The sequence below is a fragment of the Diceros bicornis genome, chromosome 7 (genome assembly GCF_020826845.1).
Source record: "Diceros bicornis minor isolate mBicDic1 chromosome 7, mDicBic1.mat.cur, whole genome shotgun sequence".
Classification (NCBI taxonomy): domain Eukaryota; kingdom Metazoa; phylum Chordata; class Mammalia; order Perissodactyla; family Rhinocerotidae; genus Diceros; species Diceros bicornis.
This window is the reverse complement of record NC_080746.1, coordinates 76,196,262-76,210,979: the sequence shown is the minus strand read 5'-3', so window position 1 is coordinate 76,210,979 and position 14,718 is coordinate 76,196,262. Positions and strand designations below refer to the sequence as shown.

Genomic DNA, 14,718 nt, shown 5'->3' with positions numbered 1-14,718 from the left:
TCCAGCCATGCTGAGGCCGCGTCCCACATACAGCAACTAGAAGGATGTGCAACTATGACATACAACTATCTACTGGGGCTTTGGGGAAAAAAAAAAGGAGGAGGATTGGCAATAGATGTTAGCTCAGAGCTGATCTTCCTCACAAAAAAAAAAAAACAAGCAATATCTCAAATCCTATCTTTACAACTTAAAGAACTAGAAAAGAGAACAAATTAAACCCAAATCTAGCAGATGAAAGGAAATTATAAAGATTAGAGCAGAGAAACAAAATAGAGGAAGGAAAAACAATAGAGAAAATCAATGAAACCAAAATTTGGTACTTCGAAAAGATAACAAACTTGACAAACCTTTAGCTAGATGAGCTAAGCAAAAAGACAACTCAAACTACTAAAATCATAAATAAGAGTCGGGGGGCCAGTCTGGTGGTGTAGTGGTTAAGTTCACAATGTCTGTTCCGGCAGCCCGGGCTTTGCAGGTCTGGATCCTGGGCACGGACCTACCCACCGCTTATCAAGCCATGCTGTGGCAGGTGTCCCACATATAAAATGGAGGAAGATGGGCACAGATGTTAGCTCAGGGCCAATCTTCCTCAGCAAAAAGAGGAGCATTGGCAACAGATGTTAGCTCAGGGCTAATCTTCCTCAGCAAACAAAAAAGAAAAAAAGAAGACGACTGGGGACACTATTACTGATTCTACAGAAATAAAAAGGATTACAAGAGAGTATCATGAACAACTGTATGCCAAGAAATTGGATAACCTAGATGAAATGCACAAATTCTTAGAAACACAAAACCTATCAAGACTAAATCACGAAGAAATAGATAATCTGAATGAATCTATAACTCGTAAGGAGATTGATCAGTAATCAAAAATCTCCCGACAAAGAAAAGCCCTGGAGAAGTCCTTTTCAAACTTCTCCAAAAACCTGAAGAGGAGGGAATACTTCTTAACTCATTCAATGAAGCCAACATTACTCTGCTACCAAGGCCAGACAAAGTCACTACAGGCAAAGAAAAAGACAGCCCAATATTCCTTATGAACGCTGATGCAAAAATATTCAACAAAATGCTAGCAAACCAAATTCAGCAGCATATTAAAAAAATTATACACCATGACCAACTGGGATTTATTCCTGGAATGCAAGGATGGTCCAACATACCAAAATCCACCAATGTAACACACCACATTAACAGAATGAAAGGGGGACAACTACACTATTGTCTCAATTGATGCAGAAAAATAATTTGACAAAATTCAACACCCTTTCATGATAGAAACACTCATGAAACTTGGAATAGAAGGAAACTACCTCAACATAATAAAAGCCATATATGAAAAACTCACAGCCAAGATCATACTCAATGGCAAAAGACTTAAAGCTTTTCCTTTAAGATCAGGAACAAGGCAAGGATGCCCACTTTTACCACTTCTATTCAACACAGTATTGGAAATTCTATCCAGGGCAATTAGGCAAGAAGAGAAATGAAAGGTAAGGGAGAAGTAAAAGTATCTCTGCTTACAGGTGACATGATCTTATATGCAGAAAACCCTAAAGATTCCACATACACACACACACAAAACCTGTTAGAACTAATAAATGAATTCAGCAAAGTTGCAGGATACAAAGTAAACATAAAAAATTGCATTTCTATATGATAATGAACAATCTGAAAAGGAAATCAAGAAAACAATCCTATTTACGATAGCATGAAGAAGAATAAAATACTTAGGAATTAACTTAACCAAGGAGGTAAAGAACTTGTACAATGAAAACTACAAACATTGCTGAAAGAAATCAAAGAAGACATAAATAAAAGGAAACACGTCCAAGTTCATGGATTGGAAGACTTAATATTGCTAAGATGTCAATACTAGCCAAAATGATCTATAGATTCAATGCAATCTCCCTCAAAATCTCAAAGATATTTTTTGCAGAAATAGAAAAACATCCTAAAATTCATATGGAATCTCAAGGGACTCCAAATAGCTAAAGCAATCCTGAAAAAGAAGAACAAAGCTGAAGGACTCACACTTCCTGATTTCAAAACTTATTACAAAGCTATAGTAATCAAAACAGTGTACTACTAGCATCAAGACAAACATATACACCAAAGGAATAGAATAGAGAGCCCAGAAATAAACTTACATGTCTATGGTCAACTGATTTTCAACAAGGGTGCCCAGACCATTGAATGCAGAAGGGACAGTTTTTTCAACAAATGGTGCTGGGAAAACCGGATATTCAAATGTAAAAGAATGAAGTTGGACCCTTACCTAACACCATATACAAAAACTAACTCAAAATGGATCAAAGACCTAAATGTAAGACCTAAAACTATGAAATTCTTACATGAAAACCTAGAGCCAAAGCTTCACAACACTGCATTTGGCAATGATTTCTTGGATATAACACCAAAGGCAAGAAAAGAAAAAAGCAGACAAACTGGACTTCATGAAAATTTTAAAATTTTGTGCATCAAAAGATATTATCAACAGAGTAAAAAGGTAACCCACAGAATGGGAGAAAATATTTGTAAATCATATACCTGATATGGAATTAATATCCAGAATATATAGAGAACTCTTAAAACTCAACAACAAAACAACCCAATTAAAAAATGGGCAAAAGACTGTAATAGACATTTCTCCAAAGAAGATGTACAAATGGCCAATAAGCACATGACAAGATGCTCAACATCACTAATCCTCAAGGAAATACAAATCAAAACTACAACAAGAGGGGCCAGCCTGGTGGCGTAGTGGTTGAGTTCCAGCACTCCGCTTTGACAGCCCCAGGGTTTGCAGGTTCAGATCCCGGGTACAGACCTACGCACCGCTCATCAAGCCATGCTGTGGCGGCATCCCATATAGAAAACAGAGGAAGATGGGCACAGATGTTAGCGCAGGGTCAATCTTCCTCACAAAAAAAAAAAAACTGCAATGAGATTTCGATCTCACACCCACGAGGATGGCTACTATCAAACAAAATAACAAGCGCTTGGCAACGATTTGGAGAAATTGGAACCCTTGTGCACTGTTGGTGGGAATGTAAAATGGTATAGCTGCTGTGAAAAAGAGTATGATGGTTTCTCCAAAAAGTAAAAACAAAATTACCATATGGTCCAGCAATTCCACTTCTGGGTATATACCCAAATTATTGAAAGCAGAGTCTTGAAGAGATTATCTGTATACTCATGTTCACAGCAGCATTATTCACCATAGCTAAAACACGCAAGCAACCCAAGTGTCCATCAACAGATGACTAGATAAGCAATATGTGGTATATACATACAATGGAATATTATTCAGCAGGAAACAATGAGGGATTGTTTCATGGATATAGAGTTTCAGTTTTACAAGATGAAAAGAGTTACTAAATGGATGTTGATGATGGTTATACAACATTATGAATGGTTTTAATACCATTGAACTATACACTTAAAAATGGCTAAGATGGTAAATTTTATGTTATGTGTATTTTATCACAAATCAAAATTTGGAAAAAAGAAAATGAATACAAAAATTAGTTAAGATAAATGTGGAATATGAACCATAACAGAACTAGGTTATCAGCATTGTATACTACGTAACCCTTGATTTGTGCATTGCACCAGGGCTAGAAGACAGGGAGCAAGCATGCAGATCCGAAGGGCTACGTGACAAGAACTGTATTAAAAAACTGCTGGGAAACACAGGCAGCAGCTTTCCCGTGCTGGGGTAGTCTGCCCTCATCCCTTCACCTGAGTGTGCCCACGCAGTGATGGGGCCTGGAAGCTACACCTGAGCATTTGCAGTCCTCCCACAGAAAATGCTAATACTGTCCAGTATCCTTTCACTGTGCTAGATAAACTTATTGCTCAGTTAAGGTCTGTGATGTCCTGTTAGTTTGACAGTCTGCACTTCAGACCACTATTAGTAACCACGTACTTTTTAATTTTTATTTATTTTTTATAATTGTGGCAAAATTTGCCATTTTAACCATTTTTAAGCATACAGTTCAATGGTATTAAGTACAACTATTACCACTATCTTCTCCAGAACTTTTTCATCTTCCCAAACTGAAACTCTGCACCCATTAAAGTGGTCATGCGCTTTTATGATCAGAAAACAAAATAATTTATTTTTTTAAACCAAAAGGCATTTAGAGAATAAAAACTCATGCATAATCACTTTTTTGTTATATTGTGTGCCTATTTAGTCTCTTCCCTAATTCTTATACATTTTTGTAGGGTTGGTATCATAAATATACATAGACTTGCAGCTTTTATAGATTTAATATTCCAGTTTTGAATATCCAAAAGTGATTTCTAAGTTCTATAACTGATACTAATATGTAACTTCGCAAAAGCAGGAAGGAGAATCATGCGTGTTGTCAGGGCTGAGGTATACAGAGTCAGACACTTCATTTATAAGTGAACATCTGATCACCTGCACGCTTCATTTGATGAATACTTAGTAAGTCCGTGGTACTGTTCTAAGCATTTTACATGTACTACCTCATTACTCTTCATAATAGCCCTGTAAGGTAGGCTCTATTATTATCTCCATTTTAAAGATAAAGAAACTGAGCTTTTGATATTTTAAATAATTTCCCAATATTGCACCACTAATAAATGGTGAAGCCAGATGTCACACCTGGGTAACCTAGTTCCAAAGTCCACACTCATAATCACTATGCTATATTGCCTTCAATTACGTATGCATTCTTATGAAATGATAAGCACATTTTCTTTTTGAAAAATGCCCCCCAAAGAAAGCTGTGCATAATATAAGTCTGAATTTGGGGATTTTCAGAAGGTTAGAGTTATTTATCTCACAAAAAGCAAAGCTCAACTATGTACTTCTTGTCTGTTCAATCTGTTCTTAAGACTGATTACTAAGGCATTACAAAATTGAATGAGTACTGTTACCTTTCAACAACTTGTCTATGGATATTTTTCCACTGGTCCTTTTCTGAATCAGTTCCTAATTTAGGGTCTAGAGTCTTCAGAGCAACACCAGCAACATTCACCCCACTCCATAAGGGCACTAAAAGAAATATATCTCAGGATGAACTCTTCTTCCCAGTACTGCATTAGTTGTTTCAGATCAGTGGGGTTTTTTAAAAATAAAATTAGGTTACTACCTTATATCACATAAAAAAAATAAGTTTCAAATGGACAAAAGAGAGAAATGTAAAAACTAAAATTATAAAGTATTAGAAAAATAAGTAGTAGAATGTATTTGTAATTGTGAGGTATAGAAGGTATTTTAAAGCAAGATACAAATACAGAATCCACAAAGAAAAGGATTGATAAGAAAAGATAAACTATTATCAGCAAAGAGGGAAAAGAACAACAAATTAATACCATACTTCTCAACAGAGAAGAGGAGGCAATAATTGTCCATCTAGAATCTCTTATGCAGTTAAACTGTCATTCAAGAATGGGGTAAAACTAAAACACTTTCACACAAACAATACCAAGAGGATAAACTTCAGGGAGAAAGAAGTGAATCCAGAAAAAGGAGTTAGAAGCAGGAAATAAAGATAAACAATAAAACTGGCAAACACATACATAAATGGAAATAGGTATTGACTACTCAAATAATAATTGTAACTAGTTAGGGGGATATAAAAACAGGATGAGGGCCAGCCCTGTGGCTTAGCGGTTAAGTGCGTGCGCTCTGATGCTGGCGGCCCGGGTTCGAATCCCGGCCGTGCACCGACGCACCGCTTCTCTGGCCATGCTAAGGCCGTGTCCCACATACAGCAACTAGAAGGATGTGCAACCATGACATACAACTATCTACTGGGGCTTTGGGGGGAAAATAAATAAATAAATAAATTTTTAAAAACGTCTATATCAATAACATTTAAAAAAAAAAAAAAAAGGACGAAACCAGAAAAGTAGTTAATCATTACATATATTACAGAAAGAGGGTGATCAAATGTAAAGCATTGTAAGGTCTTTGTATTGTCACAAAGAAGAATAAAGACAGTAATTATTTTGAGGTCAAGTATGAATGTTAAAATTTATAGGTAACTACTTACAAAGTGAGTGTATAATTCAAAGTAGTGGAGGAAATTAAAGAAAATTTAATTGATACAATAGAAAGCAGAAGAAGAGAAAAGAAACAAAAGAAAGGCTCACTAAATGGAATACTAAATATATTCAAATTAATCAGAATATACTGATTTTTAAAAAATAAAATCATTGAATATTAATATAAAAAATTAAAACATCTGGGGGGCTGGCCCGGTGGCGCAAACGGTTAAGTGCGCACACTCCGCTGTGGTGGCCCGGGGTTCACCGGTTCGGACCCCGGGCGTGCACCAACGTACCGCTTGGCAAGCCATGCTGTGGCAGCGTCCCATATAAAGTGGAGGAAGATGGGCATGGATGTTAGCCCACAGCCAGTCTTCCTCAGCAAAAGAAAAAGAGGAGGGTTGGCAGATGTTAGCTCAGGGCCGATCTTCCTCAAAAAAAAATTAAAACACCTGGGAAAATTATTTGTAATGACTTTCAGGAGGAAGAGCTGAGTTAAGGCAATAACACAAGTCAACAGTCAAATTAAGGCACCGGTCAAAGAAGTATTTGTCCAAGTGTAGGGGCACTAGCCTGCGTGCCCTTTAAGAGCCATTGTCCTTGAGGTTCCTTGTCTGCGCTACAATCCAGCACTCATGATGATAACAGTCCTGGGCTGGGCTAAATCAGCTGTTTTCTTGTGAGAGAGTTGGCACAGAGACGCTTACGGTCTGAGAGAACACAGAGGCCCTCTGGGCGGGGTGGGGCGTGCTCTGGTCCTTTGAATGCAGGTCATACAGGGACAATCCCCCTTGGGAAGCATGCAGCCTTTGTTCCTCTGCCTACTTAAGCAAGCTTCTCTCAGGGGGTGGTTGCAGGAGCACATTTCCTGTCCAGCCAGCCACCACTGGACCTTCCCTGTAAGTAACTCCCAATAAACCCATGTGTCTCATTCGCTGTCTCCAGGCCTTTTCTTTGGTCTCTACGCAACCTATCCCGCCCTGCTCACCCAGGCAGGTGTGTGGCAGAACACCAAGTCAAATCAAAAGTATTTATTATGGGCCAGCCCCGTGGCTTAGCGGTTAAGTGCGCGCACTCCACTACTGGCAGCCCAGGGTTGGATCCCGGGTGCGCACCGACGCACCGCTTCTCCGGCCATGCTGAGGCCGAGTCCCACATACAGCAACTAGAAGGATGTGCAACTACGACATACAACTATCTACTGGGGCTTTGGGGGGGAAAAAAAAAGGAGGAGGATTGGCAATAGATGTTAGCTCAGGGCCGGTCTTCCTCAGCAAAAAGAGGAGGATTAGCACGGATGTTAGCTCAGGGCTGATTTTCCTCACAAAAAAAAAAAAGTATTTATTACACTATGACCCTTGAAGTATAAAGTAGAGGGAAGGGCTGGTTAAATGTTTTGAATAAACAAATGATTGAATGAATAAACAAATGGTCCCTATTCTCAATGAGTTTATTGCCATTACGGAAAGAAGATTTACACATATGACACAATTAGAGAACACTGTAAGAAATATAAAGTTCTAATTGCGTAGCAGAGATTAAACGTTTAAGCTCAGAAAAGAAAAAAGTTGGTGTGGTCTACGTAATAGCATAAGTCACATATTATATAATTTTATTTATATGAAAAGTCTGGAATAAACAAATCTCTAGAGTCAGAAAGTAGATTAGTGGTTGCCTGGGGCCGAGATGGGGGTGAGTGCAGGAGTGGGAGTTTCTTTTTAGGGTGATGAAAATGTTCTATAATTAGATTGTAGTGATGGTTGCACAATTCTGTGAATATACTAAAAAACCAGTGAATTATAAACTTTAAATGAGTCAATTTTATGGTATGTGAAATATATCTTAATAATAATGCTATTTCAAAAATCACACTAAATGAAAGTGCTCCAGATAAGAGAAATATTCATTGACTTTTAAAACAGCTATACCGCCTATGCACTATTTTATGAGAGGAAGCTAAATCAATGATGCAAAAGACTGAAAGTAAAGAAACAGAAAAAGATAGATACACGAAGGAAATACCAATAAAAGTTGTGCAGCTATATTAGTATCAGAAAAAGTAGACTTCAAAGAAAATAAGTATTATTAGAGATAAGAAGTGTGATTACATAATGATAATAGGTTTACACTTACCACTAGAATCACCATGTTCTCCAATAATCCAACCATGGCAGCTTGTGGGATGGACACCCAACTTCTCTCCAATTAGGTAACGGAAACGAGCAGAATCTAGATTACAACCGCTTCCAATGACACGAGTGGCAGGTAAGCCACTTAGCTTCCAGACCACATATGTCAAAACATCCACTAGGAAGAACAATTTTTTGTTAGAAAAAATTCATAGTAACTTCCTTTTATAATTTGCTTTCCTGAAAGATAGATCAATTATCTTAGAGTCAAATACAGATTCATTACAGAGTTCAAAGTGAAGCAAATCAACAAAGAAACATGGATAATCTCTCACACAGGTTGTAAAATGGTTAAATTATTCATTATTATAATTTTAAAACAAAAAAAATCTCTTTTGAGATAATGTATGTGCCTATCTGTATATTTAATCAGTCAGTTAATTCTACCTCCTTAATATCATCTACATTTTTCCTGTCCATCACCACAGCCTCATCTAAGCTATCAGCATCTCCCACTTAGAATAAGCCCACATGTATGCCCAGGGCTGTATACAGGTGTGTGCATGCTCAGGAAAAACATCAGAAAATCCTAAGCTTTAGCTCTGTCTGACCTTGAGGCTCTGTGAAAGCAGGAAGTGAAGGCGAAGGCACAGTTGTAAACCACTTGGCTGAGCGCTGAAGGCATGCCCCAACATGCACGCAAAGCTCTCTAACAAAGACTGGGAGATATTTTTTGGTTCCAAACAGTTAAGGAAAATTCTGTCCATTTATTAGCTGACCACTAAACAAGTGGAAAAAAGACTTCTGCGGCCACATATAACAAAGAATACAGACTTATAGAATCAGTTCATAAAAGTCATGAAACAAACAACTACAATAAGCATCAATAAAAACAAACTGTGGGAGGAGAGAATTCGATTTACAGAGTTTTCATATTATAATTTTTTTTTTTTTTTTGGTGAGGAGGATTAGCCCTGAGCTAACATCTGTTGCCAATCCTCCTCTTTTTGCAGAGGAAGACTGGCCCTGGGCTAACATCCGTGTCCACCTTCCTCTACTTTATATGTGGGATGCCTGCCACAGCATGGCTTGATAAGCAGTGCATAGGTCCGCACCCGGGATCTGAACCTGCGAACCCCGGGCCACCGAAGCAGAGCATGCAAACTTAACCACTATGCCTCCAGGCCGGCCCCCATATTATAATTTTTTTAATGTACAATTTTCAACAAAAAATTACAAGGCATGAAACAAAACAAGGAAATATGAACCATACAAAGGAAAAAAGTAATCAATATAAACTGTCCATGAGGAAGCCTAGACACTGAACAACTAACCCATCGTCACGTCCACTGATTCTTTCTTCTGCCTTCTCAATCTGATACTGAGCCCCTTTAGTGAATTTTCATTTCAGTTCACATTTCAATTTGAGAATTTCTATTTAGTTCGGTTTTATAATTTCTATTTATTAACATTCACTATTTGGTGAGACATCAGTCTCATATTTCCTTTAGTTCTTTAGATATGATTTGCTTTAGCTCTTCAAAAATAATTAAAATAGTTGATTTAAAGTATTTGGTAAATTTTTGATCAATTACTCTGGCGAGGACTTCCAGCATGATGTTGAATAGAAGTGGTGAAAGCAGGCATCCTTGTCTTATTTCTGATCTTAGGGGAGAAACCACTCAGTCTTTCACCATTGAGTATAATGCTAGCTGTGGGTTTTTCAAAAATATCTTTTACCAGGTTGAAGAAATTTCCTTCTGTTCATAGTTTACTGAGAGATTCTTTTTTAAAATCATTATTGGGTGTTGAATTTTGCTGAATGCTTTTTCTGCACCTATTAATCCTTTTATCATTATATAATATTCTTCTTTGTCTCTAGTAACAATTTTTGTGTTAAAGTATAATTTCTCTGATATCAGTAAAGCCACTCCAGCTCTCTCCTGGTTCCTGTTTATATGAAACATCTTTTTCCATCCTTTTACTTTCAACTTATTTGTGTCTTTAAATCTAAAGTGAGTCACTTGCAATTAGGCAAGAAAAAGAAATAAAACGCATCCAAATTGGAAAGAAAGAAGTAAAACTATCTCTATTTGCAGATGATGTGATCCTATATATAGAAAATTCTAAAGAATCCACAAACACACACAAAAATCTATTAGAGCTTATACATTAATTCAGTAAAGTTGCAGGATATAATATCAACACTTGAAAATCAGTTGTATTTCTATATTCTAGCAATGAACAATCCAAAAAGGAAAATAAGAAAAAAATTCAATTTACGGTAGAATCAAAAATAATAAAATATTTAGGAATAAATTTAATCAAGCAAGTGCAAAACTTGTGCACTGAAAACTACAAAACACTGCTGGAAAAAAATTAAAGAAGACATAAATAATGGAAACACACCCCATGTTCATGGATTGGGAAAATTACTATTGTTAAGATGATAATACTCCCCAAAGCAATTGACAGATTCCATTCAATCCCTATCAAAATTCCAAAGGCCTTTTTTACAGAAATGAAAAAAATGCATATGAAATCACAAGGGGCCCTGAATAGTGAAAACAATCTTGAAAAAGAAGAGCAAAGCTAAAGGACTCATACTTCCTGATTTCAAAACTTACTACAGAGGTACAGTAATCAAAACAGTATTATACTGGCATAAGGAAAGACATATCAATTAATGAAATTGAATTGAGAGTCCAGAAATAAACCCACTCATCTATGGTCAATTTACTTTAGACAAGGGTGCTAAGACCATTCCGTGGGGAAAGAATAATCTCCTCAACAAATATTGTTGGGACAACTGGATATCCACATGCAAAAGAATGAAGCTTGACCCTTACCTCACACTATGTACAAAGCTAATTCAAAATGGATCAAAAACCTAAATATAAGAGCTAGAAACATAGGGATAAATCTTCATGACCTTAGATTTGGCAATGATTTCTTAGGTATGACAGCAAAAGCATAAGTAATAAAAAGAAAACTAGATAAATTGAATATCAAAATTAAACATTTTTGTGCCTCAAAGTACACTATCAAGAGAGGGAAAAGACAACCCACAGAATGGGAGAATATATTTGTAAATTATGCATCTGATAAGAGTCTTGTATCCAGAATATATAAAAAAATCTTATTACTTAACAACCAAAAGACAAACAACCTAGTTTAAAAATGAGCAAAGAACTTTAACAGATGTATCTCCAATGGAGATATACAAATGGCCAACAGGCATTGAAAAGATGTTCAACATAATTAGGCAGTAGGGAAATGCAAATCGAAACCACAATGAGCTAACACTTCACATCCACTAGGATAGCTAAAATTTAAAAATATAGAACATAACAAGTGTTGGTGGGGATATGGAGAACTGGAACATTTATACATTGCTGATGGGAATGTAAAATAGTACAGCCACTATGGAAAACAGTTTGGCAATTACACACTAATTAAAGATAGAATTACCATATGACCCAACATTTCTACTCCTAGGTATATACCCAAAAGAACTGAAAACGGGGGTTCAAACAAAAATTTGTACATGAATGTTCACAGCAGCACTATTCACAATAGCCCAAAAGTAGAAACAACTCAAATGTCCATCAACTGATGAATGGCTAAACAAAATGTGGTATATCTGTACAGCGGAATATTATTCAGTCATAAAAAGGAATGAAGTACTGATGCATGCTGCAACATGGATGAACCTTGAAAATATTATTAAGTGAAAGAAGCCAGAGACAAAAGGACACACATTGTACGTCTCATTTATATTAAAAAATCAGAATAGGCAAATCCAGACACAGAAAGCAAATTAGTGTTTGCCAGGAGATGGATGGGGGGAATGGAAAGTGACTGCTTAATGGGTACAGGGTTTCCACTTGGGATGATGAAAAAGTCTGGGCACTAGACAGTGGTAGGGGTTGCACAAAATCAAATGTACTTAATGCCACTGAATTATACACTTTAAAGTGGTTAAAATGGTAAATTTTATGTTATGTGTATTTTGCCACAATAAAAAAATAGACTTTAACTCAAAAATTATTAGTAGAGACAAAGAAAGACATTATATAACAAAGGGTCAATAGATGCAGAAAAAAGCATTTGATAAAATTCAACACTCATTTATGATTAAAAAAATAAAACTATCTGCAACTATGAAGAGAAGGGAATTTCATGAAAAACTCACATTAAACATCATAATGATGAAAGACTGAATGCTTTGTCCATAAGATAAGGAACTAGGCAAGTATGTCCACTCTCAACACCTGTAACTAATACCAGAGAGTATAGCTAAAGCATTTATTGGAGAAAATCTTAGAAGCAGAGAAGTAGGGAACCGTACTCTGTACACTGAACCCTAATTATTCCACAGAATAGGTTAGGCACAGATCTTCTGTATACAAAATGCCCAAGTGCAGAGGAGCCTCCCTTGGCTGGCAAGCTGGATATTCTCTTGAAACTCCTCAAAGAGCAAGAATGAGCCCCCCACACACACACTATGTTACATATCTATATGTTAGCTTTAGAGGGGGAAGGGAACTGTTAGTTTCCTTAAGTAACAAATTTATCAAGGAATAGCTGGGTCTAGGAACAATGGTAAGGAGAACGCATTGCCAAGGCCAAGGTCTACATACCCAGGGCCCTAAAAACAACCCTGTATGCCAGGAATGCTGATAGCAGCTTAAGGCCTTGCTGTCTCTCCACAGGCTGGCTCAGTTCAGCTGATCCAGCTCTCTGTTAAGCTACCAAGAGGAGGGAGGAAATAGGCCTCCAGGGTCATGCAGATTTGTCTCTGGTCACTACCTATATTCGCTATTGTACTGGAGGTCCTACAGTGAAATGAGGCAAGAAAATAAGAAGGTCTTCAAATTGGAAAGGAAGAATTAAGACTAGTAAGACTGGGGGGCCGGCCCGGTGGCGCAAGCGGTTAAGTGCGCGGACTCCGCTGCAGCGGCCCGGGGTTCTCCAGTTCGGATCCCAGGCGTGCACTGACGCACCACTTGGCAAGCCATGCTGTGGCGGCATCTCATACAAAGTGGAGGAAGATGGGCATGGATGTTAGCCCAGGGCCAGTCTTCCTCAGCAAAAAAAAAAAAGAGGAGGATTGGCAGATGTTAGCTCAGGGCCGATCTTCCTCAAAAAAAAAAAAAAGAAGGTCTTCAAATTGGAAGGGAAGGATTAAAACTAGTAAGACCGGGAGCCGGCCCGGTGGTGCAAGTGGTTAAGTGCGCATGCTCCGCGGTGGTGGCCCAGGGTTCACCGGTTCAGATCCTGGGTGCGCACCGACGCACCGCTTGTCAAGCCATGCTGTGGCAGCGTCCCATATAAAGTAGAGGAAGATGGGCATGGACGTTAGCCCAGGGCCAGTCTTCCTCAGCAGAAAAAAAAAAAAAGAGGAGGATTGGCAGATGTTAGCTCAGGGCCGATCTTCCTCACAGAAAAAAAAAACTAGTAAGACTGTGTTTGCAGATGACATAATAATGTGCAGAGAATATCCTAAGAATTTAAAGAGAATTACTAGGGGCCGGCCCCGTGGCTTAGCGGTTAAATGCACATGTTCCACTGCTGGCGGCCCCGGTTCGGATCCCGGGCGTGCACCGACACTCCGCTTGTCCGGCCATGCTGAGGCCACATCCCACATGAAGGATGTGTAGCTATGACATACAACTATGTACTGGGGCTTTGGGGGAAAAAATAAATAAATAAAATCTTTAAATAAATAAATAAAGAGAATTACTAGATTTAATCAGTGAATTTAACAATGTTTCAAGATACAAGGTCAATACATAAAAACCAATAGTATTTCTATATACTAGCAATAAAAAATTGGAAAATGAAATGTAAAGAACAACTCCTTTTATAATAGCATCAAAAACATGAAATATTTAGGGATAATTTAACAAAATTTGTGCAAGACCTATACCCTGAAAACTATAAATCATTGCTAAAAGAAAATAAAGAAGAGCTAAATAGAGATATGCAATATTCATAGATTAGAAGACTCAATAATGTTAAGATATCAAACTCTCCAAATTTATGTATAGATCTAACACAACGCCAATTAACATTCCAGCATGTGTTTGTATAGAAATTGACAAACTAATTCTAAAATTTACGCAGAAATGCAAACAACACATAATATCCAAAGTAATATCAGAAAAGTAGAACAAGGAGAATTTACACTAACTGATTTAAAGATTTAGTGTAATGAAGATAGTGTGGTAATAAAACAATATTTATGGAGATTAATGGAAAAAACAGACAATCCAGAGATAGACTCACATGATATTTGATATTTGATATACATGATAATTTTCTTTTTTTTAAAAGTTTTTGTTTATTGCAGTAACATTGGTTTATAACATTGTATAAATTTCAGGTGTACATCATTATACTTCTATTTCTGTGTAGATTACATCATGTTCACCACCCAAATACTAATTACAACCCATCACCACATAACATGTGCCGAATTATCCCTTTCCCCCTCCTCCCTCCCTTCTTCCCCTCTGGTAACCACCAATCCAATCTCTGTCTCTATGTGTTTGTTTGT

The 14,718-nt window shown here is 37.3% G+C and overlaps 1 protein-coding gene across 1 annotated transcript in view; it reads right to left on the bottom strand.

Moving 5' to 3' along the window:
- Nucleotides 1-2,798: 2,798 nt before the first annotated feature.
- LOC131408932 (L-lactate dehydrogenase C chain) overlaps nucleotides 2,799-14,718 on the bottom strand; it is a 34,900-nt gene continuing 22,980 nt past the window's right edge. The window contains exons 5-7 of the mRNA XM_058546116.1: nucleotides 8,161-8,334; nucleotides 4,912-5,029; nucleotides 2,799-3,223 (exon numbers count right to left, since the gene is read on the bottom strand). Coding sequence (XP_058402099.1) covers nucleotides 3,211-3,223; nucleotides 4,912-5,029; nucleotides 8,161-8,334 — 305 coding nt within the window. The 3' untranslated portion in view covers nucleotides 2,799-3,210. The remainder of the gene's footprint in view (nucleotides 3,224-4,911; nucleotides 5,030-8,160; nucleotides 8,335-14,718) is intronic.